Genomic DNA, 24,222 nt, shown 5'->3' with positions numbered 1-24,222 from the left:
CTTTAATAGTACAAGTATACAACTGTGGTTCATCATTCTTTATTTGGTTCTTATGTAATTCTTGAACATATGTACCTATGAATCGAATAATGCATTGGTTGTTTGAACCTGGTCGATATGAATAAAGCTGTAGCATACTTTCAAATTCAAATCCAAATCCGGTACAATTTGGAAAAGCAGCAATTAAATTATGGTGAAATTACGCTCTCCAGGTTGTTACGGCACACACGGTTGGTAAAACACAAACGTTTGTGAAATGCACCATAATCGGAGACGGTTCACAGAGAGGAAACGTGTGCAAGCATGCACACAGTTGCCATTTGCAAAGCGTGTGTGATGTCAGACAATATCACAAATGGTGCGGGCAAAATAAACGTTTGTGTTAGTTGCCTTATCGTACACGATTCGCAACCATGAACTGTTTCTGATGAAGTATGCATCATAAACGTTGCACCACAGAATAGCATGTGCGATAGTTGTCGTGTACGACGATGTTACGACGGTCCGATGTTTCGTAATCATGTCCGACACTCGTACGACGATTAGCTAATCTTCTTAATGGTGAATCGTTTGTGATGGGTCGCGCATCATACACGTTCTATAATAGTGAACCGTTTGTGATGGGCCACGCATCATAAACGTAGCACCACAGAATAACGACTGCGATGGCAATGCGAGCAGAAACGAGTAGGAGTACTATAGGGGCCCTATCCCCGACGGTTTCTGGGTTGTGTGGGAAGGACCCCCCTATCGCCCACACTCACTTGGCAACGATTCCAAATGCCGTCGCGGAAAGGGGTTAAAACCGTTTGTTTAGGACCGACGCGCACCAGTGTCGTCTCGCCAACTATTGCTTGTACGACTATCGTTACCGCATAGTGATAAAGTAAAGCAATTGCATGGCAATTGCATTTCATACAATAAATCCACAACCATAAGGCTCCTGCTAGTTCCGATAACTTTTACAAAACATGATCATCTCATACAACAATTTATATCTCATCACGTCTTGACCATATCACATCACAACATGCCCTGCAAAAACAAGTTAGACGTCCTCTACTTTGTTGTTGCAAGTTTTACGTGGCTGCTACGGGCTTCTAGCAAGAACCATTCTTACCTACGCATCAAAACCACAACGATTTTTCGTCAAGTGTGATGTTTTAACCTTCAACAAGGACCGGCCGTAGTCAAACTCGATTTAACTAAAGTTGGAGAAATAGACACCCGCCAGCCACCTGTGTGCAAAGCACGTCGGTAGAACCAGTCTCATGAATGTGGCCATGTAATTTTGGTCCGGGCCGCTTCATCCAACAATACCGCCGAATCAAAGTAAGACGTTGGTGGTAAGCAGTATGACTATTATCGCCCACAACTCTTTGTGTTCTACTCGTGCATATCATCTACGCATAAACCTGGCTCGGATGCCACTGTTGGGAAACGTAGCATGCAATTTCAAAAAAATTCCTACGATCATGCAAGATTATCTTGGAGATGCATAGCAACGAGAGGGGGAGAGTGTGTCTACCTACCCTCGTAGACCGAAAGCGAAAGCGTTAAGTTAACGCAGTTGATGTAGTCGAATGTCTTCACGATCCAACCGATCCAAGTACCGAACATACGGCACCTCCGTGTTTCAGGGTTGAGGGAGAGTTCCCTCAGCACGACGACGTGGCGACAGTGTTGGTGATGTGATCCGTGCATGGCTTCACCTAAGCACTATGACACTATGACCGGAGGAGTAAACTGTGGAGGGGGGCACCGCACACGGCTAAGAGAATAACTGTTGTGCCTTTGGGGTGCCCCCTTCCCACGTATATAAAGGAGGGGAGGGGAGGGGAGGCCGGCCGGCCCCTAGGGGCACGCCAAGTGGGGGGAGTCCCACTAGGACTCCTAGTCCTAGTCGGCTCCCCCCTTCTTTCCAACGGAGAGGGGGAAGGGGAAAGAGGGGGAGAGGGAGAAGGAAAGGGGGGTCGCGCCCCCCACCCCTTCTCCAATTCGGATTGGGCTTGGGGGGCGCCACCTCCTGTGGCTGCCTCCTCCTCTCCAATATGGCCCATGAGGCCCATTAACTTTCCCGGGGGTGTCCGATAGCCTCCCGGTACTCCGATAAATCCCCAAACCTCTTCGGAACCATTCTGGTGTCCGTATACAACCTTCCAATATATGAATCTTTACCCCTTGACCATTTTGAGACTCCTAGTCATGTCCGTGATCTCATCCGGGACTCCGAACAAACTTCGGTCACGAAAACACATAACTCATAATACAAATCGTCATTGAACGTTAAGCGTGCGGACCCTACGGGTTCGAGAGCTATGTAGACATGACCGAGACACATCTCCGGTCAATAACCAATAGCGGAACCTAGATGCTCATATTGGTTCCTACATATTCTACGTAGATCTTTATCGGTCAAACCGCATAACAATATACGTCATTCCCTTTGTCATCGGTATGTTACTTACCCGAGATTCGATCGTCAGTATCATCATACCTAGTTCAATCTCGTTACCGGCAAGTCTCTTTACTCGTTCCGTAATGCATCATCCCGTAACTAACTCATTAGTCACATTGCTTGCAAGGCTTATAGTGATGTGCATTACCGAGAGGGCCCAGAGATACCTCTCTGATACACGGAGTGAAAAATCCTAATCTTGATCTATGCCAACCCAACAAACACCTTCGGAGACACATGTAGAGCATCTTTATAATCACCCAGTTATGTTGTGACGTTTGATAGCACACAAGGTGTTCCTCCGATATTCGGGAGTTGCATAATCTCATAATCAGAGGAATATTTATAAGTCATGAAGAAAGCAATAGCAATAAAACTAAATGATCATATGCTAAGCTAACGGATGGGTCTTGTCCATCACATCATTCTCTAATGATGTGATCCCGTTCATCAAATGACAACACATGTCTATGGTCAGGAAACTTAACCATCTTTGATTAACAAGCTAGTCAAGTAGAGGCATACTAGGGACACTCAGTTTTGTCTATGTATTCACACCTGTACTAAGTTTCCGGTTAATACAATTCTAGCATGAATAATAAACATTTATCATGATATAAGGAAATATAAATAACAACTTTATTATTGCCTCTAGGGTATATTTCCTTCAATTGAACCATTTGATGTTTGGGGATTTGATTATATGGGACCTTTTCCTTCCTGTAATGGGTATACAGATATTTTAGTTGCTGTTGATTAAGTTACTAAGTGGGTAGAAGCTATTCCAACTAGTAGTGTTGATCATAACAGTTCTATTAAGATGCTTGAAGAAGTTATTTTTCCGAGGTTTGGAGTCCCTAGATATTTAATGACTGATGGTGGTTCACATTTTATTCATGGTGCTTTCCGTAAAATGCTTGCTAAGTATGATGTTAACCATAGAATTGCATCTCCATATCATCCTCGGTCTAGTGGTCAAGTATAATTGAGCAATAGAGAGATTAAGTTGATTTTGCAAAAGACTGTTAATAGATCTAGAAAAAATTGTTCTAAGAAACTTGATGATGCATTATGGGCTTATAGAATTGCGTATAGAAACCCTATGGGTATGTCTCCGTATAAAATGATTTATGGAAAGGCATGTCACTTACCTCTTGAACTAGAACGGCTATTAAAGAGCTCAACTATGATTTCAAACTTGCCGGTGAGAAGAGGTTATTTGACATTAGCTTGCTTGATGAATGGAGAACCCAAGCCTATGAAAATGTCAAGTTGTTTAAAGAAAAGGTTAAAAGATGGCATGACAAGAGGATACAAAAGTGTGAGTTTAATGTAGGTGATCATGTTTTGCTATACAACTCTCATTTAAGATTTTTTGCAGGAAAACTTCTCTCTAAATGGGAAGGTCCTTACATTATCAAGGAGGTCTATCGTTCCGGTGCCATCAAAATCAACAACGCCGAAGGCACAAATCCGAAGGTGGTAAATGGTCAAAGAATTAAACATTATATCTCAAGTACTCCCATAAATGTTGAGACCAATATAATTGACACCGTAACATCGGAGGAGTACATAAGGGACACTTTCCAGAACGTTTCAGACTCCGAAAAGGAATAGGTATGTGGTACGGTAAGTAAACCGACTCCAAAGCGTTTCCAATAGCAAATTTTCTCCGTTTTGAAATATTTAAAAAATTAGGAAAATTAAAAGTACGGAGGAAGATATGGAGGCTGACTTAAAAAGGGTGGATGCCATGGAGGAGGATCAAGAAGCTACCTCTCGTATTCAAACTAGATTCATGCTGGAGGAACTTCAGAGCTTAGCAATACCAAATTCGATCATTCCTCCCAATGCTAGATTTCTCTCTTATGAAAATATGAAAAAGAGTGTTGCTTTCTCTCCCGCGGCTATGAAACATCCATGGGTGAATGGAGCTCTAGCCGTCACGGGTAAGCTTCGCAAGGAAGTAATGGATCTTAAGCAGCAAATTAATAAGCTCGAGGAAGAGAATCGCATCTTAAGGGGCATCATCGCCAAGAATATCACATCATCACCTCCGAAGAAAGAGATATAAATACATGGGTATGGGCACTCCCCTTGGCAACTGCCAAGCTTGGGGGAGGTACCCCAGTATCGTATCACCATCTCACCTTTATCTTTATCGTTTTTCTTAGTTCGATCCTTTTGGTAATATCTTGATCTAGTAGAATAAAGTTTTAGTATGATCTAGCTTTCAACTTGGTTTCGATCTCTATCTATGTAATTGAGTCCTTGAGTTATATATAATAAAGAGTAGTTTTGAGTTGAGGGCTTTGCTATCTTGCTATGATCTTGAGGGAATTAAATAAAAGAAAGGAATAAAAAGATCATATATTGATCTTATGGAGAGTAATGACTTCACATATAAAAGGTATCATGAATAAAAGTTGTTGGGAGTTGACAAACATAGTTTTGGTCATTATTGCAATTAATAGGAAGTAATAAAGAAAGAGAGGTTTCACATATAAATATACTATCTTGGACATCTTTTGTAATTGTAAGCACTCATTAAAATATGACATGCTAAAAGGTTGATGTTGGACAAGGAAGACAACATAATGGGTTATGTTTTCTTATATCTGAATAGAAGTTATATTGTCATGGATCCTCCAATATGTTGAGCTTGCCTTTCCCTCTCATTGCCAGCCAAATTCTTTGCACCAAGTAGAAATACTACTTGTGCTTCCAAACATCTCTTAAACCCAGTTTTGCCATGAGAGTCCACCATACCTACCTATGGATTGAGTAAGATCCTTCAAGTAAGTTGTCATCGGTGCAAGCAATAAAAATTGCTCTCTAAATATATATGATCTATTGGTGTGAATAAAATAAGCTTTATACGAACTTGTGATATGGAAGAAATAAAAGCAACGAATTGCATAATAAAGTTCTTTATCACAAGCGGCAATATAAAGTGATGTTCTTTTGCATCAAGATTTTGTGCATCCAACCATAAAAGCGCATGACAACCTCTGCTTCCCTCCGCGAAGGGCCTATCTTTTACTTTTATGTTCTACCCTTACAAGAGTCATGGTGATCATCACCTTTTCTTTTTACACTTTTTCCTTTGGCAAGCACTTTGTGTTGGAGAGATCCGGATATATATATATATATATATATATATATATATATATATATATATATATATATATATATATATATATCCACTCAGATGTAGGTTTCATAAAGTATTATTGTTGACATTACCCTTGAGGTAAAAGGTTAGGAGGTGAAACTATAAGCCCCTATCTTTCTCTGTGTCTGATTAAAACTTTGAACCCATAAGTATCGCTTGAGTGTTAGCAATTGTGAAAGACTAAATGATAGTTGAGTATGTGGACTTGCTGAAAAGCTCTTATATTGACTCTTTCCGATGTTATGATAAATTGCAATTGCTTCAATGACTGAGATCATAGTTTGTTAGTTTTCAATGAAGTTTCTGGTTCATACTTTACTTTGTGAACGAATTGTTACTTTAGCATAAGAAAGTATATGACAATATATGTTCCTGTCCTAAAGAGGATCATGATGCCCTCATGTCTGTATTTTATTTTATCGACACCTATATCTCTAAACATGTGGACATATTTTTCGATTTCGGCTTTCGCTTGAGGACAAGCGAGGTCTAAGTTTGGGGAGTTTATACGTCCATTTTGCATCAAGCTTTTATATTGATATTTATTGCATTATGGCCTGTTATTGCACATTATATCACAATACTTATGCTTTTTCTCTCTTATTTTATAAGGTTTACATGAAGAGGGAGAATGCCGGCAGCTGGAATTCTGGACTGGAAAAGGAGCAAATATTAGAGACCTATTCTGCACAACTCCAAAAGTCCTAAAATTCACGGAGAATATTTTTGGAATATATAAAAAATATTGGGTGAAGAAAGCACCAGAGGGGGGCCACCTACCATCCACAAGGGTGGAGGGCGCGCCCTCCGGTCTTGTGGGCCACCTGGCAGGCCCCCGATGCCCATCTTCTGCTATATGTTGTGTTTTGACCTGAAAAAATCGGAAGGAAGCTTTCGGGATGAAGCGCCGCCGTCTCGAGGCGGAACTTGGCAGAACCAATCCAGGCCTCTGGCAGAGCTGTTCTGCTGAGGAAACATCCCTCTGGGAGGGGGAAATTGAAGCCATCGTCATCACCAACGATCCTCTCATCGAGAGAGGGTCAATCTCCATCAACATCTTCACCAGCACCATCTCCTCTCAAACCCTAGTTCATCTCTTGTATCCGATCTTTGTCTCAAAGCCTCAGATTGGTACATGTGGGTTGCTAGTAGTGTTGATTACTCCTTGTAGTTGATGCTAGTTGGTTTATTCGGTGGAAGATCATATGTTCAGATCTTGAATGATAATTAATACTCCTCTGATTATGAACATGAATATGCTTTGTGAGTAGTTACGTTTGTTCCTGAGGACATGGGAGAAGTCTTGTTATAAGTAATCATGTGAATTTGGTATTCGTTCGATATTTTGATGAGATGTATGTTGTCTTTCCTCTAGTGGTGTTATGTGAACATCGACTACATGACACTTCACCATTGTTTGGGCCTAGGGGAAGGCATTGGGAAGTAATAAGTAGATGATGGGTTGCTAGAGTGACAGAAGCTTAAACCCTAGTTTATGTGTTGCTTCGTAAGGGGCTGATTTGGATCCATATGTTTCATGCTATGGTTAGGTTTACCGTAATTCTTCTTTCGTAGTTGCGGATGCTTGCGAGGGAGGTTAATCATAAGTGGGAGGCTTCTCCAAGGAAGCACCCAAGCACAGGTCCACCCACATATCAAATTATAAAAGTAACGAACGCGAATCATAAGAGCATGATGAAAACTAGCTTGACAACAATTCCCATGTGTCCTCGGCAGTGCTTTGCTTTATATAAGAGTTCGTCCAGGCTTGTCCTTTGCTACAAAAAGGATTGGGCCACCTTGTTGCACCTTGTTTACTTTTGTTACTTGTTACTCGTTACGAATTACCTTATCACACAACTATCTGTTACCGATAATTTCAGTGCTTGCAGAGGATACCTTGCTGAAAACCGCTTGTCATTTCCTTCTACTCCTCGTTGGGTTCGACACTCTTACTTATCAGAAGGACTACGATAGATCCCATATACTTGTGGGTCATCACTCCCCAACGCGCCAGCATCTCCCACCAGAAATTCCGCGCAGCCGTCGTCGCACCGTCACACTACCGCGCCCACAGCACGGCTGGTTGCGTCGCCACCAAGCCGCCCCGCGCGAGCGCCTCACTCCTCACCAACACGCCGTGTCCCGCTCCACAGAGCACCATGGGAGGATGGAAAAATGGCCCCACCGCCGCCAACGCCAGCCGGGCGCGATGGCGAGGAGTAGGGGAGGTGGGTGAGAGGACTCTGGCAGGCGGCAGCTAGGGTTTCCCCCTGGCCGCCCATGGGGGCGGACAAGGGGGAGAACACCCTTCACCCGACCCCAACGTTTGGCTTTAAAAATTGGGGAGAATTTCACTTCCTCGGCCTCTGCATATAGCCTTTTAAGTATGAGTACTAGGATTTTTAATCTCGGTTATGCACCGAGCCTAGTCCTCAATGATAAATGCGTGAGTACCAGAAAAGGCTTGTCCGCAATATTTAAATGTTAATCATTCATGTGTCCAACCTGAACTGAGATGACTAACACCTTGGATCAATCTGAACTGAGCTCAAGATTATCTTGTATGAAATAATTGACAGATGTCCAACTTCCAGTTAACCGGATATTATTACTTTGCCATGCCATGCCATGCATGCAAATTACTCCCTCTGTACCGAAATACTTGTAGCTAGGGGAAACTAGTACACAATCTGTCTCAAGTTTCCACCCTGCCACTGGCCGGTGCCGCAACATGACTTTCCATTTCCAACATCTTTAGGGCCAGAGGCAATGTCATGTTCACGCTTCTGACTTTCGGTACGCTCATGGCCGTCGGAAGCAATAGCTGCAGCAACAGTATCTTCTATCTTGCATTCTAGGAGCAAGTATAATAGAGTGACGTAGGCGGACTATAAGACATGCCACATCAGATTTCTGCCTAGGTGGAGGAGAAAGGAGAGGAGAGAGAAGAAAAGAGGGCTACAGACTTACAACCGGTTGTAGCACGAGCTCCAACACCCATTGTGAGAGAAAAGTGATGGGTCATATATTAATAGTATAGCATACTAGTATGGCTAACTATTGTAGGAATGAGCTATTAGGTTGGCTACAAGTGACCTGGCAACTTCATATAGCTGGTTGTGGGCTATACTATTAACCATGCTCTAATACTATCAAGCTAGGATGCGGAGGAGATTGTTGAGAATACCGAGGACGCGCCATGACCAGGGGAGGAGGAGCAATGCATCGGTATGATTAACCCTGCAGATCACAAGGTCAACCGGCTGGTAGATTGTTTAGTACCACGAGCTAAAAGGCTCGTGCATTGCAACGGGAGAAAAAAATACCACACGCTTTTAATTTACAAAAAATGGTCTATAATCTAAGAATTTGTAGCTACGGCCCAAACAAAGATGGTCTTAACTTATAAAAGCGCAGTTTAATATTCTACAAATGTTCTATTTCAACACGGCTTGCATGTAGATTTAATCCATGCAAAGAAACGGGCAAGTGATCATGCATTTATTCATGTCATGTTCGGAATTGGGTGTTGTTACGGGTGAGTAAGGAAAAACGACAAATACAAACGATGGCACATTAGCACACTACGGAGACATGTGTGCATCAATGGCAGTTTCAGTTTAAGAATCATCAATTTAGGGGAACTTTGAACACTTTTTTTCACATGCATATTTCTTAAATACACGAAGAGTTGTTAAAAAGATACATGAATTTTTAATCATAAAAAGAGATTTTTTTTGTCTGGAAAAGAATATTTTTGTATGGTCTTCTGTGAACGCAGGTACCTACGCCCCTATTTCATCACTATTTCTTGGCATACATGTCATAGGTATTGTTCCCTGTTTCATCACTATTTTTGTCTGAAAAAGAACATTTTTTCATGCATAGATATAAATAGTGACATGTATGCCAAGAAATAGTGATGAAATAGGGGCGTAGGTACCTGCGTCAGCAGAACTCCATAAAAAATGTTCTTTTACAGACAAAAATATCTTTTTTATGATTAAAAAATCATGTATCTTTTTAACAACTCTTCATGCATTTTAAAAATATGCATGTGAAAGAAAGTGTTCAAGAGTTACCCTAAGTTGATAATTCTTAAACTGAAACTGCCATTGATGCACACATGTCTTTGTAGCGTGCTAACGTGTCATCGTTTGTTTTTGTCGTTTTTCCTTACTCGCCCGTAACAACACCCCATTCCGAACATGACATGAATAAATGCATGATTACTTGCCCGTTTCTTTGCACGGATTAAATCTACATGCAAGCCGTGTTGAAATAGAACACCTGTAGAATTTTAAACTGCGCTTTTATAAGTTAAGACCATCTTTATTTGGACCGTAGCTACAAATCTTAGATTATATTTTTTAAATTAAGAGCGTGTGGTATTTTTTTCCTCCCGTTACAACGCACGGGCCTTTTAGCTAGCAGATATAGATATAGATTGGAATTATGCCCCAACATAAGAAATAGTTACCGGCCCCAGTTTATAGGCAAAAGGCAGGGCAGGGCAGGGCATCGGAGCCACTCTTTCAGGCGCGCTCTTTTTTTTAGGCGAGCTCTTGACATGAAGGACAACCACATGGCTTCTCCTGTTGCTGCTCCCTGGCCATGGCCATGTAGGGCATTGGAACCGCCGAATAGGGGAAAATTGCAGGAGTCTGGAGCCTGTGGGGAGGCTCTTCTAGTCTTGGGGAGCTCTCATCTCTGTCGTGGACGAAATGATGTCTGCTTGCTTTGGCCTGATAAAAGCGTGTGAGGATCTGGAGCCTGTGGGGAGGCTTTGCTTCTCTTGGGCTTTGCCCCCACCACCATGACGATTTGACAAGCGGGGGGAAGCCGGCCCTCGAAGCTCATCATGGCTGGCTTGCATGCATGGCAGACAGGGTTGCTCTGTCTGTGTTCTCTCCTGCACGTACTAGGTTTGAGCCGGCGTGCTTGTTCCGGCAAGTCATGCTCTGTTAGAGCATCTCCAGCCCTTCGCCCCGTGCGCTTGAAATATCGCCGTCTGGGAGCGCGCCGGCAATATTTTCGGCATGGGACGGTGGGTTCCCCAACCGCCGCCTCAAGCCCAACCCAGACGCCGTCTTTTTGAAAAATAAACTCGGCCAAATTCGACACATATTAGGCGATTTCATTGATATTTGTACATAAAAACTTAAAAACAAAATTAAAAACTACTGCACCGCCGTCCACCGCCCCTCCTACAGGCCGAAGAATGCGCCGAAGGCGCTGTAGTCGCCGTCGTCGGCTTCCTTCTTCACGCCGCGCCGTCCTTGCTGCATCCCTGCCCTGTGTTGCCTTGGCGGATGGGCTTGGTTGGCGGCGGTGGTGCGTCGTCGTCACTATCCTCGAGGACGATGACGCCGCCCGCGTCGCGGCCGCGGCGCCTGGCGGCGATCTCCTCGAGGGCGCGGCGCTGGCGCTCCATCTCCAGTTTGACGTAGTCCTTGCGCGCCCACTTGAGGACGGCCACGTCCGCGGCGGCAGCCAAGTCGTCGTGCTCGCTCTTCACGGCGACGAGCCCCGGCTCCGTCTTCGGCTTGACGAGGCGGGCGGAAGAGGAGCCACGGCCGCCCTCGTTGATGACGAGGGCGGCGCTGCAAGTGCGCCGCCCTAGCGACGTCTCCATGGGCTCGGCCTTGACGCTGGCGAGCGCCGGCGATCCGGACGAGTGGGAGTGGGAGGAGGAGGACGACGACCCACTCGCCATGCGCCGCGGCAGCCAAATGCCACCGCCGCTCGGGCGGGGGACAGGCGCCGGGGCCGCCAGGTACTGAAGCGGCGGTTGGTTGCCGCCCCCTCAAGGTACTCGAGGATGAAGTGCAGCGTCTGCCCGAGGACGCCCCAAAACAGGCGGCGGCCGTCGGCGTTGTGGCGCCCCCTCACCGGCGCGTTGTTGGTGGAGGCGAGCTGCTCCTCGTGGCGGCGTTGGAAGTATGCCACCCAGCTGGCGTGGTTGTCGGCGGCGTACTCCGGGCGGCCGCGTACCTCCTCCGGCAGGGAGGCCCAGACGCACTCGATCTCGTCGTGGAAGTGGTCGGGGTGGTCTCAGTCGGGCTGCGGGGGCACTGGGACGCCTCCGGCGCTGAGCCTCCACCGCCCCGGGGCGCACATGTCAGGCGGCGCCGGGTAGTTGGCCTTGTGGAGGAGGTGCGCCTCCCACTCGTACAGGGTGCGGCGGCCGAAGCCGTTGGCCGCCGCACCATCGCCGGGGAAACGCTCGCCCATCGAAGGATGTAGACGCGGTGACTGGTGTCAGGGGGAGAGAGAGACGGGATGGGCCAGCGGCGACGAGAGAGGGAATGCGGGCGAAGAAGAGTGTGTCCACCGGCGAGGAGGGGTGGCTTTTTATAGCCGCCGGGAGGGCAGTAGACGTGTGTGTACGCGTGGCGGGAGGGGGACGGCGCGTCGCCGAGCCATCACTGCGCCGCCCGTGGGGAATCAATGGAAGGCTGACCAACGACAGCCTTGGCATTGATTCCCCGAGGGAAACGAGGCGATGAGGAAGACGAGACGCTGCTGATCAATGACTCGGCAGGCCCACCGGACTTTCACGCCAAAAATGCTTCCCCCGATGCCTCCGGGCGCCCCCCAACGCGTCGGGTTCGGCCTGGATCCGTCGGCGCCAATTTCGGCCCTAACCAGCGAAATTTGGGTTTCTGGAAGCACGACTGGGCCGATTTTTAGACGCCAACGGTAAAAAAGGGCCTTGGGGGGCGAGCGAAGATGCTCTTAGTAAATATAAATATTTTTAGAGATCCTAATATAGACTACGTACGAAGTAAAATGAGTGAATGTACCCTTTACAACAGGTCTATATATCCGTATATAGTTCGTATTGAAATCTCTAGAAAAACTTATATTTAGGAACGGAGAGAGTAGAAAAGAAAAGTTAAAGCAGGTCTATATATCCGTATGTAGTTCGTATTGAAATCTCTAGAAAAACTTATATTTAGGAACGGAGAGAGTAGAAAAGAAAAGGTACAATCAGCGACTCCAGTCCAGTCCAGTCCATCTTCTACCCAAGCCTGGATTATCCAAGAAAAATGCAATGACGAAACCAAACCGCAGCATCTCCACATGCTAGCTTTCCTACCTTACAGTTACATGGGTGCGGTTCATTTCAGTTTTAGGCGATCATGACAATCAGAAGATGTAGCACATCCATCTGCAAATAATCTAGCATCCCAGACACATTCTTCAGGGTTTTATTTTTTTTGGAACAAGGACACATTCTTCAGGGTATCAGCAGATAAGACATAAGAGGCTAACAGGGCTGACTTCAGTACGGCCTCACTTTCCTGTGTACAAAGGTCTTCTTTTCTCTGCAAATGCAGCTAGACCTTCAAGGCGATCCCGAGTGTGCAGAACTTGCTCGTAGCACTCTTCTTCGACAGCCAACGCAGAGGACAGGTCTACCTCCATCCCTTCGTTGATGGCCTTCTTGGCCATCCTTATCGCTAACGGACCCTGAACGAAAGAACTATTATCAGAACATCTAGAATACCGTTATACTCGTAGAATTAAATTCAAGCAAGTTTGTTATTGCAGACAGAACTGGAAAATGCATTTCCAAGGAACGCGGATGGTCCCAAATTTGCAAAGAAAGAACTGCGCCACAATCATATCAAACGAAGCACACAATATGCTCAGAAAAAGTCTGACTTTCTGATTTATCTCCCGGGCAAGTTCAAGAGCCTTTTGATAAGCCTCACCACCAGGAACACAGTAGTTCACTACCCCTGCATGCAAACATACAAGTCATGCCTATTCTTCTAAAAAGTGTTAAAGGCCTCCTTAAGTAACAAGAAGTCATAACAATAGAAAGAAAGCATAACAAGTTTGGCCTTACCCATATTTACAGCTTCTGTCGCATCAAATCTACGGCCAGTGAATATCAATTCCTTTGCTCTGGCCCTTCCAACAATCCTTGGAAGACGCTGTGTCCCTCCAGCTCTATGTATTGTAAGAGGTAGATGTTAACAGCTGAAGCATATCATTTCACTAAAGATATTCCAGCAATTCTCAAACCAGTTCAGATATGACATGCTATTCAAGGACAATAATCCACATAACAGCTTTGCATCTTTTAGGATGCAATTCCTCGCTTAAATTTGTACTAGTATGGAGTAATGCACCGGAGTGAATATTGCATAAAATGAAAATGTTTGGTGAATAACTGCTAGGTCAATTTGTAAGGCGATGAATACTTGATAATTCAAGACAACGTCAACACACATAATTTACTTACAAAAGTAAAGCGCCATCCTGGACACATACCCAGGAATAATAGCAAGGCCGGTTTCTGGCAAGCTGAATGTTGCACTCTCCCCTGCAAAACATGTTGAAGAAATGCATTCAACTGTTTGAAAGGATGGGGCAAAACTGGTTTCTATAAGATGTATGAAACTTGAGCACTGCAGAATAAAAGCAATACCACATATACGAAGATCACATGAAAGAGCCAACTCTAGCCCACCGCCAAAAGCAGCTCCTTCAACAACAGCTATTGTAGGAATAGGGAGTGCCTGTTCACACAAGAAAAACTTTGCAAGTGTTATTAACATACTAGATAAAATAACATGTACGATGAGGCTTCAACGGACAAATTAGGTAGTACTCCCTCTGTAAACTAATATAAGAGCATTTAGATCACTACTTTAGTATTCTAAACACTCTTATATTAGTTTACGGAGGGAGTAATAAGGAAGACGAGCATGCATACAACTTGAACTGCGATACACAGTGCTTTCTCTAATCACCAAAAAGCATAATATTAACTAATACACTGGATGTAACATGCTATATTAAAATGTTTCGTCCTGTTACAAACCTCAAAGGATGAGAATGTAGCTCTCAAGGTATTAACAAATTCCCGGACTTCAGAAGGGCCCATTAACCTCCTTTCCTGTCAAATGTACCATATATTGCGATCAGGAAATGGATTGTGATCAGTAGAACACAAAGGAAAAGATAGAGGAGGTAGAACCCAGGCATTCACCATTTTTCTATGCAACGAGTCTGATAATTTTAGTTACATAACTTATGATGTATGCCACAAAGTAGCATCCATTTCAAAGTTCAAACGAACTGCTTCACAGGCAAATAGCACCAACACAACAATTTTATTAGTTGGTATTGTGCTGATTAGAGTTTACAGTGCTCCAGTGATCCACCTGATTAAACATGTTTACATTTCTCTTTATAAGTCAGAGCCTGATCTTAACCTCATAATTTATCAATTTATTACTTACACAAGGTGCAAACCTGATGAATGTCTTGGCATCAGCTCAACTGACATTCCTTGAGAAACTAGCTCATCCATATGTTGTCTGAACCCAACCAGGACATGTCTTATTTCTTGAATCAGTTAGCTCTTGACTGACCTCGGAGGATTAGACAATAATTCCATAGCACTATTCACCAGTGTACCAATGTGGCAATCTCACACATCTACTGTACTATGTTACTAACCAAGCTTGCCAGCTACCCTATCATATCAACCTGGAATGAAATTAAGTACTGGACCACTTACATCTTCAGCTCTCTCGATTTCCTCAACAGGGATCAAAATCATAAGCCGACGGAATGAATTCTTGTAACTAGCTAGAGCACAAATTTATCAAACATGCAACATAAGTAGGAGTGGTGGAGGTGGCACCTTGAGGTCAGCGCCCGCGCAGAAAACCTTGGGCACGGAGCTCGCGACCAACACGACGTTGGCCGTCGGGTCGGCCCCCACCTTGTCCATGGCGCTCCGCAGCCCCTTGAGCATCTCCTTCCCGATGGCGTTCCTGGCCTCCGGCCGCTCCAGCCTCAGCTCCACGATCCCTGAAGCCAACCACAGCCTGAGAACACGAACTCCAGAAGCCCCAAGGAGCAAGATGCGGTGGTCAGCGACGGACCGGAGTCGGGCGCCGAGAGCTTGTGGAGGCGGACGGGCTCCGGCTGGGAGAGGATCTGGAGGGCACGGGCGAAGAGGACGCTGTGGGGAGACGAGGAGGCGCCGCTCGCCGCCGCGCGGCGGCCGGAGACGGCGAGGAGGCCCCGGAGGCCGCGCATAGTGGAGAGTCGGGCGAGAGTGGGAGACTGGTGCTGGGCGGAGGAAAGAGCAGAGGCAGAGTCAACAACCGTCGCGCTTGGATAGACATTGCTCTCGTGGCAGGTCAGTAGCACGCCCGTGAGGAGACGGCCAAATTCCACCGACTCGTCCGCTGTCGCTGTCGCTGTCGCGTGAGACATAGGGCGCTGGGGACGTGACCAGCCGGAAACCACGCCGTGCGCGCCGCGGCGCCGCCGGCCGGTCACCGGGAAATGCGCGTACGCCGCCGATAAGATGGCACGCAGATGCGGGACAAGAGAAGAAGAGAGGCCCGTCGCATTGGCCCGGCGGCCCGGTCCGGCCGAGATGAAGAACGGAACAACCAACCAGGCCCACGGTAAAATATTCAACCCCGAAACATCATTCACCACACGGAGTGGCAGGAGTCCAGGAGACGATCATGTCACGGCACATCAACACTTTTCTCCTGTGTACACTTCGGGCACTAATTACTCTCCGGTGTACACGGGCTCCCTCTTGTCAGCGAATGCAGCCAGGCCCTCGAGGCGATCCTGCGTGTGCAGCAGCTGCTCGTAGCATTCCCCTTCGACAGCCAACGCGGAGCGCATGTCTGCTACCTCCATCCCTTGGTCGATGGCCTTCTTGGCCATTCTTACCCCAAGAGGGCCCTGACACAAAGAACCGGCTTCAGAACACCTACAACGATGGATCTTATACATAGCCATGCCCATGCTAGCATGGCATACAAAATGATCGAACACAACTCTACCCTCATGATATGCTTATACTGAATTTTGGGCTCCATATACTGAAACCGATAGCATGCTCTCGGTGATAATATTTTCTATGAATGTTCAAAACTGAAAATGGTTCTTACTTTCTTCGTCATCTCACGGGCGAGTTCAAGAGCCTTGCCGTAGGCCTCCCCTGCTGGAACGCAGTAGTTTGCTAGTCCTGCAGCGCAGAGATGCATTTTGAGTTCTCTTTGAAGAACTGATGATGGTGGGAGGAAAACACGACGAGGCTAGTGTTACCCATCAAGACGGCTTCAGTTGCGTCGCATCTGCGGCCTGTGAATATCAGTTCCTTCGCTCTGGACCTTCCGGTGATCCTTGGAAGACGCTGTGTACCCCCGGCTCTGCATATTAGGGCAATCAAAGGGAGGTTATCCACTGACTGAAGAACATTATTAAGCTAGTTTTGGAGGAAGGTTCCTATTAGTTTTGGTAAAAGAAAGCAGATATACTACTTACGGCAGTTAAATGCATGCACCCAGTTTTCATCATAATTATTTATTTTGCGAGGGCAGTTGTCATCATAATTACAGGTGCCGTTTTTAATTCCACTAGAAAATAAATTTGGTAGGATTGTCCTGTTATTTAAATTATTCCAATATGCAGGTAAGTATGAAAACAGTTTGTCTAATTCACGTCTAGATGTTTTCTAAGGATGTCACATCTAAGCTCTTACAAATAACGCAGCAACAAGGAACAAAAAAAAAACTGGGACAAAAAAAAATAGACCACAAACATAGTGGACATCAGGTTATGTCACATCTAGATGTGTCCTAGACAGACCCGAATGAAAAAGAAAAATTCAAGACCCCTTATCAGAGGCGGATTCCTGATTCCAAAGCAGGTAGGAGGTACGACTCCTCTTTCTGAATCCTAACAGGATTCGGTTAGAGTCACGTTCCTCAGCAAACCACGAACGATTCAAAGGAGAAAAGCATATCACTTTCAGGGCATCTTTGTAACTTTTCAACCGATTTATTGCCGAAAGCAGAGCATTGTGTGTTTGTTGGCCACTTGGCCACATACCCAGGAATAATAGCAAGGCCTGTCTCTGGCAGTCCAAGGGTTGCATTTTCTCCTGCGAATCAGTAGGAAGACATGCATTCAAACATTCAAAGAACTGCAGCAAGATTATGTTCCATAAGGTGAAAATGTTTACTAGCATATACTACTGAATATTAAAGGCAGCACCACATATACGCAGATCACATGAGAGAGCAAGTTCTAGCCCACCACCCAAAGCAGCTCCTTCAATGACGGCAATTGTTGGAATGGAGAGTGCCTGTTCAAACAAGCCGCATGATGTAAGAACAACTTAACATATAGAACAACCAATGACAAATGATAAGAGAGATGAGTCATGCCCATAATTTGAATATAATGTACTCCCTCCAATCCATATTTATCTCGCTGGTTAAATGTGTAATCATTATTTATGCTGTAATATGTGGAGGCAAAAGAGCATGCTTAAGGTATGGATCCAGGTACAAACCTCAAAGTACGAGAATGTAGACCGTAAGGAATTAGCATATTCTTTAACGTGTGAAGAGCTCATGTGCCTCCTTTCCTGAGTAAAGAAATGCTCTAAGATATTATCCATGTGAAATATATGCAACAAATCTATACTGCAAAGTACAAATTACACAATCCGAGTGTTAACACAATCTCAACATTCGTCATAGTACAGTAAAGAACAAAGTTGATGTTTCAAATTCTTTAACTGATCCGAAGAACAAAACTTATGCGACACTCGCAAGTAATAGCGTGTTAGTTATGATAGGTCAAATAAATTGGTTGAGAAATCAGTATCAACTGTCCTGCACAACGATGAAATCTCATCAACTGCTACCCAACTGATTAGGGCCATGCTGAAAATGCCTCTAATCATGCATCTGATAATTCATAGCTGCTCCTCTTTATGCCACACCGTCGACTAGTCATTGACCCCACGACCTTTATGTCCTTCCTAGCAAAGTAGCAAGATTATCTTTCTTGTCTCGTACTTAGATATCCTTCTAGATGCCAGCTCGTTTCATATTCTCTCCCAGCCACGAGTCTCTGTTTTTGACAACCCACCTATTTTATTACTAGAGCATCTTCAGTTTCTTCGTGACACAGATTTTTAATATTTATATTCCTTTTCAGCTATGCACATCACCGGTCCATTTCTCCGAAAACTTTACACAAGAGCCGCTAGTGAATTTTATCATCCGGAATCAGCACATCCACCTCAGATGTTCTCACATGTATCGTACTCAGACATGAACACTCCTACAATCCCCTGTGGTGTCAGTCTAAAATAACCACTGCATCACCAGGCTGAGCAAGAACAGACCTTGAGATCGGCGCCTGCGCAGAAGACTCCCGGTCCGGAGCTCGCAACAAGGACGACCTTGGCCGTCGCGTCGGCCTCAATCTTGTGGATCGCGCCCCGCAGCCTTGTCATCAACTCCCAACTGATGGCGTTCTTCACCTCTGGCCGCTCCAGCGTCAGCTCCAGGATCCCTGCTCCCAACCAGAATTTTGGGCCAGCAGGGGAGATTATAGGTTAACTGTGTCGGAGGGGGGTGAGGGTCTTAAAGAAGACGGTGAGGTAAAGGGGGCCAGATTCAGCGATCACGGACCGGTGTCGGGGGCCGAGAGTTTCTTGAGGCGCACAGGCTCCCGCTGGGCTAGGGTTTGGAGCGTGCGCACGGGGAGGGAGTGGTGACCAGGAGCCGCTGGAGCTTGGCGGCCGGCGAGGTGTCCGGAGACGGCGGCGAGGAAGCTCCGCGGGCTGCGCATTCTGGATGCGCGAGGTGGATAGTGACAGGAGCAGTTAAATGCGATGCTGTCTGTTCTGTCAGCCCATTTGAGCACGAGAACGGAGCAGCACTTTGGCTCGTCAGTGTGATTATGTAGGAGGGGAGAGTATTCATGTGATACGGAAGCACCTAAGATAAGGTGCTCCGATGCGACCTCAGCCGTAGATCTGTGATCCAACGGGCAGTATTGTGGGGATGTGGACCAAAGCGTAATTTCAGAAATGTTCGTGTGTGTGTGTGTGGGGGGGGGGGGGGGTTCTGCAAACTCACACTGACTAAATGCTAGCCGTTGGATCTGAAATCCAACGGCCGACGTCACATCGGAGCATGGGAGCAGGAGCATCCTCGGAAGCACCTGATATTCTCCCTATCTAGAAGTATTTCTTGTTTTACGAAATCTCGAAACCACTAGTATATTCTTGTTTTTCAAAAAGTTCATTTTTATCACCCCGTTGTGACGGTGCGGAAGGAAGGCCAACTCTTCATTGCCGCAATGTAGCAGCTCATACGTGTGCAAGAGTAACCTTGTCCTAGACACTATGTCTATCTTTTTTCTGTAGTCCCTGATTTTCTAATTAATATTGTACAATTGGATATGATCCGCCATAATGAAAAAAATGCCTTGAGGGCGGTTCTAAAAAAAACTCTTCATTGCCGCCTGGGACGAAAAGGGAAGGTATCTGGTGTGCTACCGGTGCACCAAATGTCGTATCGCATTTCAAAATATTTCAGAAAATCCGAAGAAAAAAATATAGTGCATTGAGACAACATTGAGGTATATTGTCATAAGATTTCATATCAAAATTTGAAATATTGCACGAGATTCCGTATCGGCGTGTTCAACTGCTATATGCATATATATGGTTCCTCGCTGTTGATGCGACCGCGGAGCGCTCTGCTCGCGTCCCACCGCGCGCTCTGCCAGCGGTTGGGCCTGCGCACGATCACGTCGGGGGGCCCATATGCATGCGGTTGCGCCGCGCGCGTCGCCACGCGATGCAGTTACGTGCAGCACGATGGAGTTACGCGCTGCAAATTAGAACTGCCATCAGGGCGTGCAGATATTCCAGGCCGTCTGGCTTCTCCTTCAATTCCCGTGGCCATTATAACACAACAAGCACACCCACAACACAACAACAACAACCTTTCGATTGCGCCCCACAACACAACAAACACACCCACGACGACACATAGAGAGGAGATGTCTAGCGGTGCTCCAATGGAGTTCGGCGAGCATAAAGTGGAGACCCACACGAGGGAGACGGATCTCTCGGTGGTGTACACCATCGACCCGGCCGTGGTGGACAACTACATCAACACCGTTGAGAAGTTGCTTGCTCGAGACAAGTACAAGGTGGTCGGCATCGACCTCCAGTACACCGCCGGTCGTCCCAACAAAGATCAGAAGGTTGTCGTCGCCCAGTTGTGTGTGTGCCATCATGTCCTCGTCTACCACTACTGCATGGCCACAGAGCCTTCCGACCGTTTCGCCAGGTTTGTCAACAGCATCGACTACAAGTTCGCTACGGTGGAAACCACCGACGATGCAAAAGCGCTCAGGGTTACGGGATTGGCCTGCAAGAACCTTGTCGAAATCCATGAGCACTACAGGGTCTGGGGCAGCACGAAGAAGGACTCCCTGGTTGAACTCGCCTCAGCATCATTGACCCATACTACGAAAAGATGAAGCAGGATGCCAACAGAACACGTCCCGTGTCCTGGCACGGGGCCTGGATGTGGCAACTGGATGAACCTCACCTCTGGTTCGCGGCCAAGAGCGTGTACACATGCTACGAGATGCACAGGCGGATCATTGACATGAGGAGGTGCCTCGTTATCCAAATCGACGAGGCCGGATCGAGCCACAAGTAGAGAAAGCGTCACAAGAAGTAGATGATGATCAGATGATCGTTTATCCTAGTCAATCATGCATGTAATATATAGTTTACTTTGGTGTGTGGAAATGTCATGTGTGTAGTAGCCACCTATGTAATTATGCATGTAATAGTTGTTGAGGAACGTAGTAATTTCAAAAAAATCCTACGCACACGCAAGATCATGGTGATGCATAGCAACAAGAGGGGAGAGTGTTGTCCACGTACCGTCGTAGACCGTAAGAGCAAGCGTTATGACAACGCGGTTGATGTAGTCGTACGTCTTCACGATCGACCGATCCTAGTACCGAAAGTACGACACCTCCGCGATCTGCACACGTTCGGCTCAGTGACGTCCCATAAACTCACGATCCTGCAGAGTGTCGAGAGAGAGCTTCGTCAGCACGACGGCGTGATGACGGTGATGATGAAGCTACCGGCGTAGGGCTTCGCCTAAGCACTGCAACGATATGACCGAGGTGGATTATGATGGAGGGGGCACCGCACACGGCTAAGAGATCAATGATCAACTTGTGTGTCTATGGGGTGCCCCCCTCCCCCGTTTATAAATGAGTGGAGGAGGGGGAGAGGGTCGGCCTCCTAGGCGCGCCCAAGGGGGGAGTCCTACTCGCGGTGGGAGTAGGATTCCCCTTTCCCTTGTTGGAGTAGGAGAGAAGGAAGGGGGAGAGAGAGGGAAGGAAAGGGGGGCGGCCCCACCCAATTCGGATTGGGCTAGGGGGGCGCCCCCTCCACCTTGGCCTTCCTCTCCTCTATTCCACTAAGGCCCAATAAGGCCCATATACTCCCCGGGGGGTTCCGGTAACCTCCCGGTACTCCGGTAAATGCCCGAACTCACCCGGAACCATTCTGATGTCCAAACATAGCCATCCAATATATCGATCTTTATGTCTCGACCATTTCGAGACTCCTCGTCATGTCCGTGATCACATCCGGGACTCCGAACAACCTTCGGTACATCAAACTGTTGGAAATATGCCCTAGAGGCAATCTGTAACGCCCACGATGCGGCTATATCTCCCACGTGTCGAGACACGACTTAGAGGCATAACCGCATAGTGGTTTTGTCGCAAGAAGGGTCATCTTCACACAATCCCATGTAATGAACAAGAATGGGATAAAGAGTTGGCTTACAATCGCCACTTCACACAATACATAATAAATATCATCATTCATCATTCAAAATACAATCATATAGACCGACTACGGTCAAAATCCAGATGAAAAATAAGACAACCCCAAATGCTAGATCCCCGATCGTCCCAACTGGGCTCCACTACTGATCATCAGGAAAAGACACATAGTAACGACCACGTTCCTCGTCGAACTCCCACTTGAGATCGACGCCATCGACTGCACTGGCATCGTCGGCACCTGCAACTGTTTGGAAGTATCTGTGAGTCACGAGGACTCAGCAATCTCACGCCCGCGAGATCAAGACTATTTAAGCTTGTAGGACAAAGAGGTGCAAAGAGGTGGAGCTGCAGCGGCAAAAGCATGTATGGTGGCTAACTTACGCAAATGAGAGCGAGAAGAGAAGCAATGGAACGGACGTCATCTAGCAATGACCAAGAAGAGGTCCTGAACACCTACTTACGTCATACATAACACAGACCGTGTTCACTTCCCGGACTCCGCCGAGAAGAGACCATCACGGCTACACACGCACTTGGTGTATTTTAATTGGGTCAAGTGACAAGTTATCTACAACCGGACATTAACAAATTCTCATCTGCCTCATAACCGCGGGCACGGCTTTCGAAAGATATTACCCTGCAGGGGTGTCCCAACTTAGCCCATCATAAGCTCTCACGGTCAACGAAGGATAAACCTTCTCCCGGAAAGACCCGATCAGTCCCGGAATCCCGGTTTACAAGACAGCTCGACAATGGTAAAACAAGACCAGCAAAGCCACCCGAATGTGCCGACAAATCCCGATAGGAGCTGCACATATCTCGTTCTCAGGGCACACCGGATGAGACATCCTACGAGTAAAACCAGACCTCGAGTTTCCAGGAGGTGGCCCCGCAGTCTGCTCAGTTTGGACCAACACTCGAAGGAGCACTGGCCCGAGGGGGGGGGGTTAAAATAAGATGACCCTCGGGCTCGCGAAAACCCGGGGGAAAAGGCTTAGGTAGCAACTGGTAAAACCAAGGTTGGGCCATGCTGGAGGAGTTTTATTCAAGGCGAACTGTCAAGGGGGTCCCATAAATCACCCGACCGTGTAAGGAACGCAAACTCAAGGAACATAATCCCGGTATAACAGTAACTAGGGCGGCAAGGGTGGAACAAAACACCAGGCATAAGGCCGAGCCTTCCACCCTTTACCAAAATATATAGATGCATTAATTAAATAAGAGATATTGTGATATCCCAACATATCCATGTTCCGACATGGAACAAACTTCAACTTCACCTGCAACTAGCAATGCTATAAGAGGGGCTGAGCAAAAGCGGTAACATAGCCACACAACGGTTTGCTAGGAAAGGATGGTTAGGGCTGACATGGCTAAAATGGGAGACATGATATAGCAAGTGATAGGTAGAGAGCATGGCAATAGAGCGAACAACTAGCATAACAAAGATAGAAGTGATTTCGAGGGGTGGTCATCTTGCCTGCAAGGTTCTCAGAGTTGTCGAAAGCTTGATCCTCGTAAGCGTACTCGACAGGTTCCTCGTTCACGAACTCGTCTCCCGGCTCTACCCAAGACAAGAACACAAGCAAACGGAACCACAATCAATCACGAGAAATGCACAAGCAACATGATGCAAAACATGTATGATATGCAAGATGTGATATGCGATGCGTATGCGTGCTCCGGAAGGAAAATGATGAACATGGCAGTAACTTGGCAAACCAAGCATGCCACTGGAAAGATGAGGTGATTTTGGTCGAAATCGATATAGAGATCACCGGAATCGGATGCACGGTTTGCAAATGGCAAGCAAAACAAGAATGACACTAATCTGCGATAAACAGCAAGATAGCACTTCAAATGCAACAAGTAGCAATGCTACAGCACCCCA

General features: G+C 46.4%; 2 protein-coding genes across 5 annotated transcripts; both read right to left on the bottom strand.

Annotated features, from left to right (window-relative positions):
- Positions 1-12,658: 12,658 nt before the first annotated feature.
- On the bottom strand, positions 12,659-15,928 carry LOC109761424 (probable enoyl-CoA hydratase 2, mitochondrial). 3 transcript variants are annotated; one of them, XM_020320236.4, is made up of 8 exons: positions 15,548-15,928; positions 15,304-15,473; positions 14,476-14,550; positions 14,080-14,170; positions 13,923-13,974; positions 13,495-13,598; positions 13,201-13,384; positions 12,659-13,112 (listed from the first exon to the last, which is right to left on the bottom strand). In XM_020320236.4, the coding sequence occupies exons 1-8, from the start codon at positions 15,882-15,884 to the stop codon at positions 13,103-13,105; spliced, it is 1,023 nt and encodes a 340-aa protein (XP_020175825.1). In that variant the 5' UTR covers positions 15,885-15,928; the 3' UTR covers positions 12,659-13,102. The 3 variants fall into 3 exon arrangements, with proteins under 3 accessions (XP_020175825.1, XP_020175823.1, XP_020175826.1); XM_020320234.4 differs by having other exon boundaries at positions 13,308-13,384; XM_020320237.4 differs by lacking the exon at positions 13,201-13,384.
- A 123-nt stretch (positions 15,929-16,051) lies between these two features.
- Positions 16,052-19,408, bottom strand: LOC120961807 (probable enoyl-CoA hydratase 2, mitochondrial). Of its 2 annotated transcripts, none has more exons than XM_020320238.4 (8): positions 19,124-19,408; positions 18,835-19,004; positions 17,992-18,066; positions 17,691-17,781; positions 17,526-17,577; positions 16,740-16,843; positions 16,583-16,659; positions 16,052-16,373 (listed from the first exon to the last, which is right to left on the bottom strand). In XM_020320238.4, exons 1-8 carry the CDS (start codon positions 19,281-19,283, stop codon positions 16,194-16,196), a joined length of 909 nt encoding a protein of 302 aa, XP_020175827.1. In that variant the 5' UTR covers positions 19,284-19,408; the 3' UTR covers positions 16,052-16,193. The 2 variants fall into 2 exon arrangements, with proteins under 2 accessions (XP_020175827.1, XP_020175830.1); XM_020320241.4 differs by having other exon boundaries at positions 17,733-17,781; positions 19,124-19,398.
- Positions 19,409-24,222: the final 4,814 nt, after the last annotated feature.

This window comes from Aegilops tauschii, chromosome 6 (assembly GCF_002575655.3).
Source record: "Aegilops tauschii subsp. strangulata cultivar AL8/78 chromosome 6, Aet v6.0, whole genome shotgun sequence".
Taxonomy (NCBI): domain Eukaryota; kingdom Viridiplantae; phylum Streptophyta; class Magnoliopsida; order Poales; family Poaceae; genus Aegilops; species Aegilops tauschii.
The sequence above is the reverse complement of the archived record's forward strand: the minus strand, read 5'-3'. Positions and strand labels throughout refer to the sequence as shown.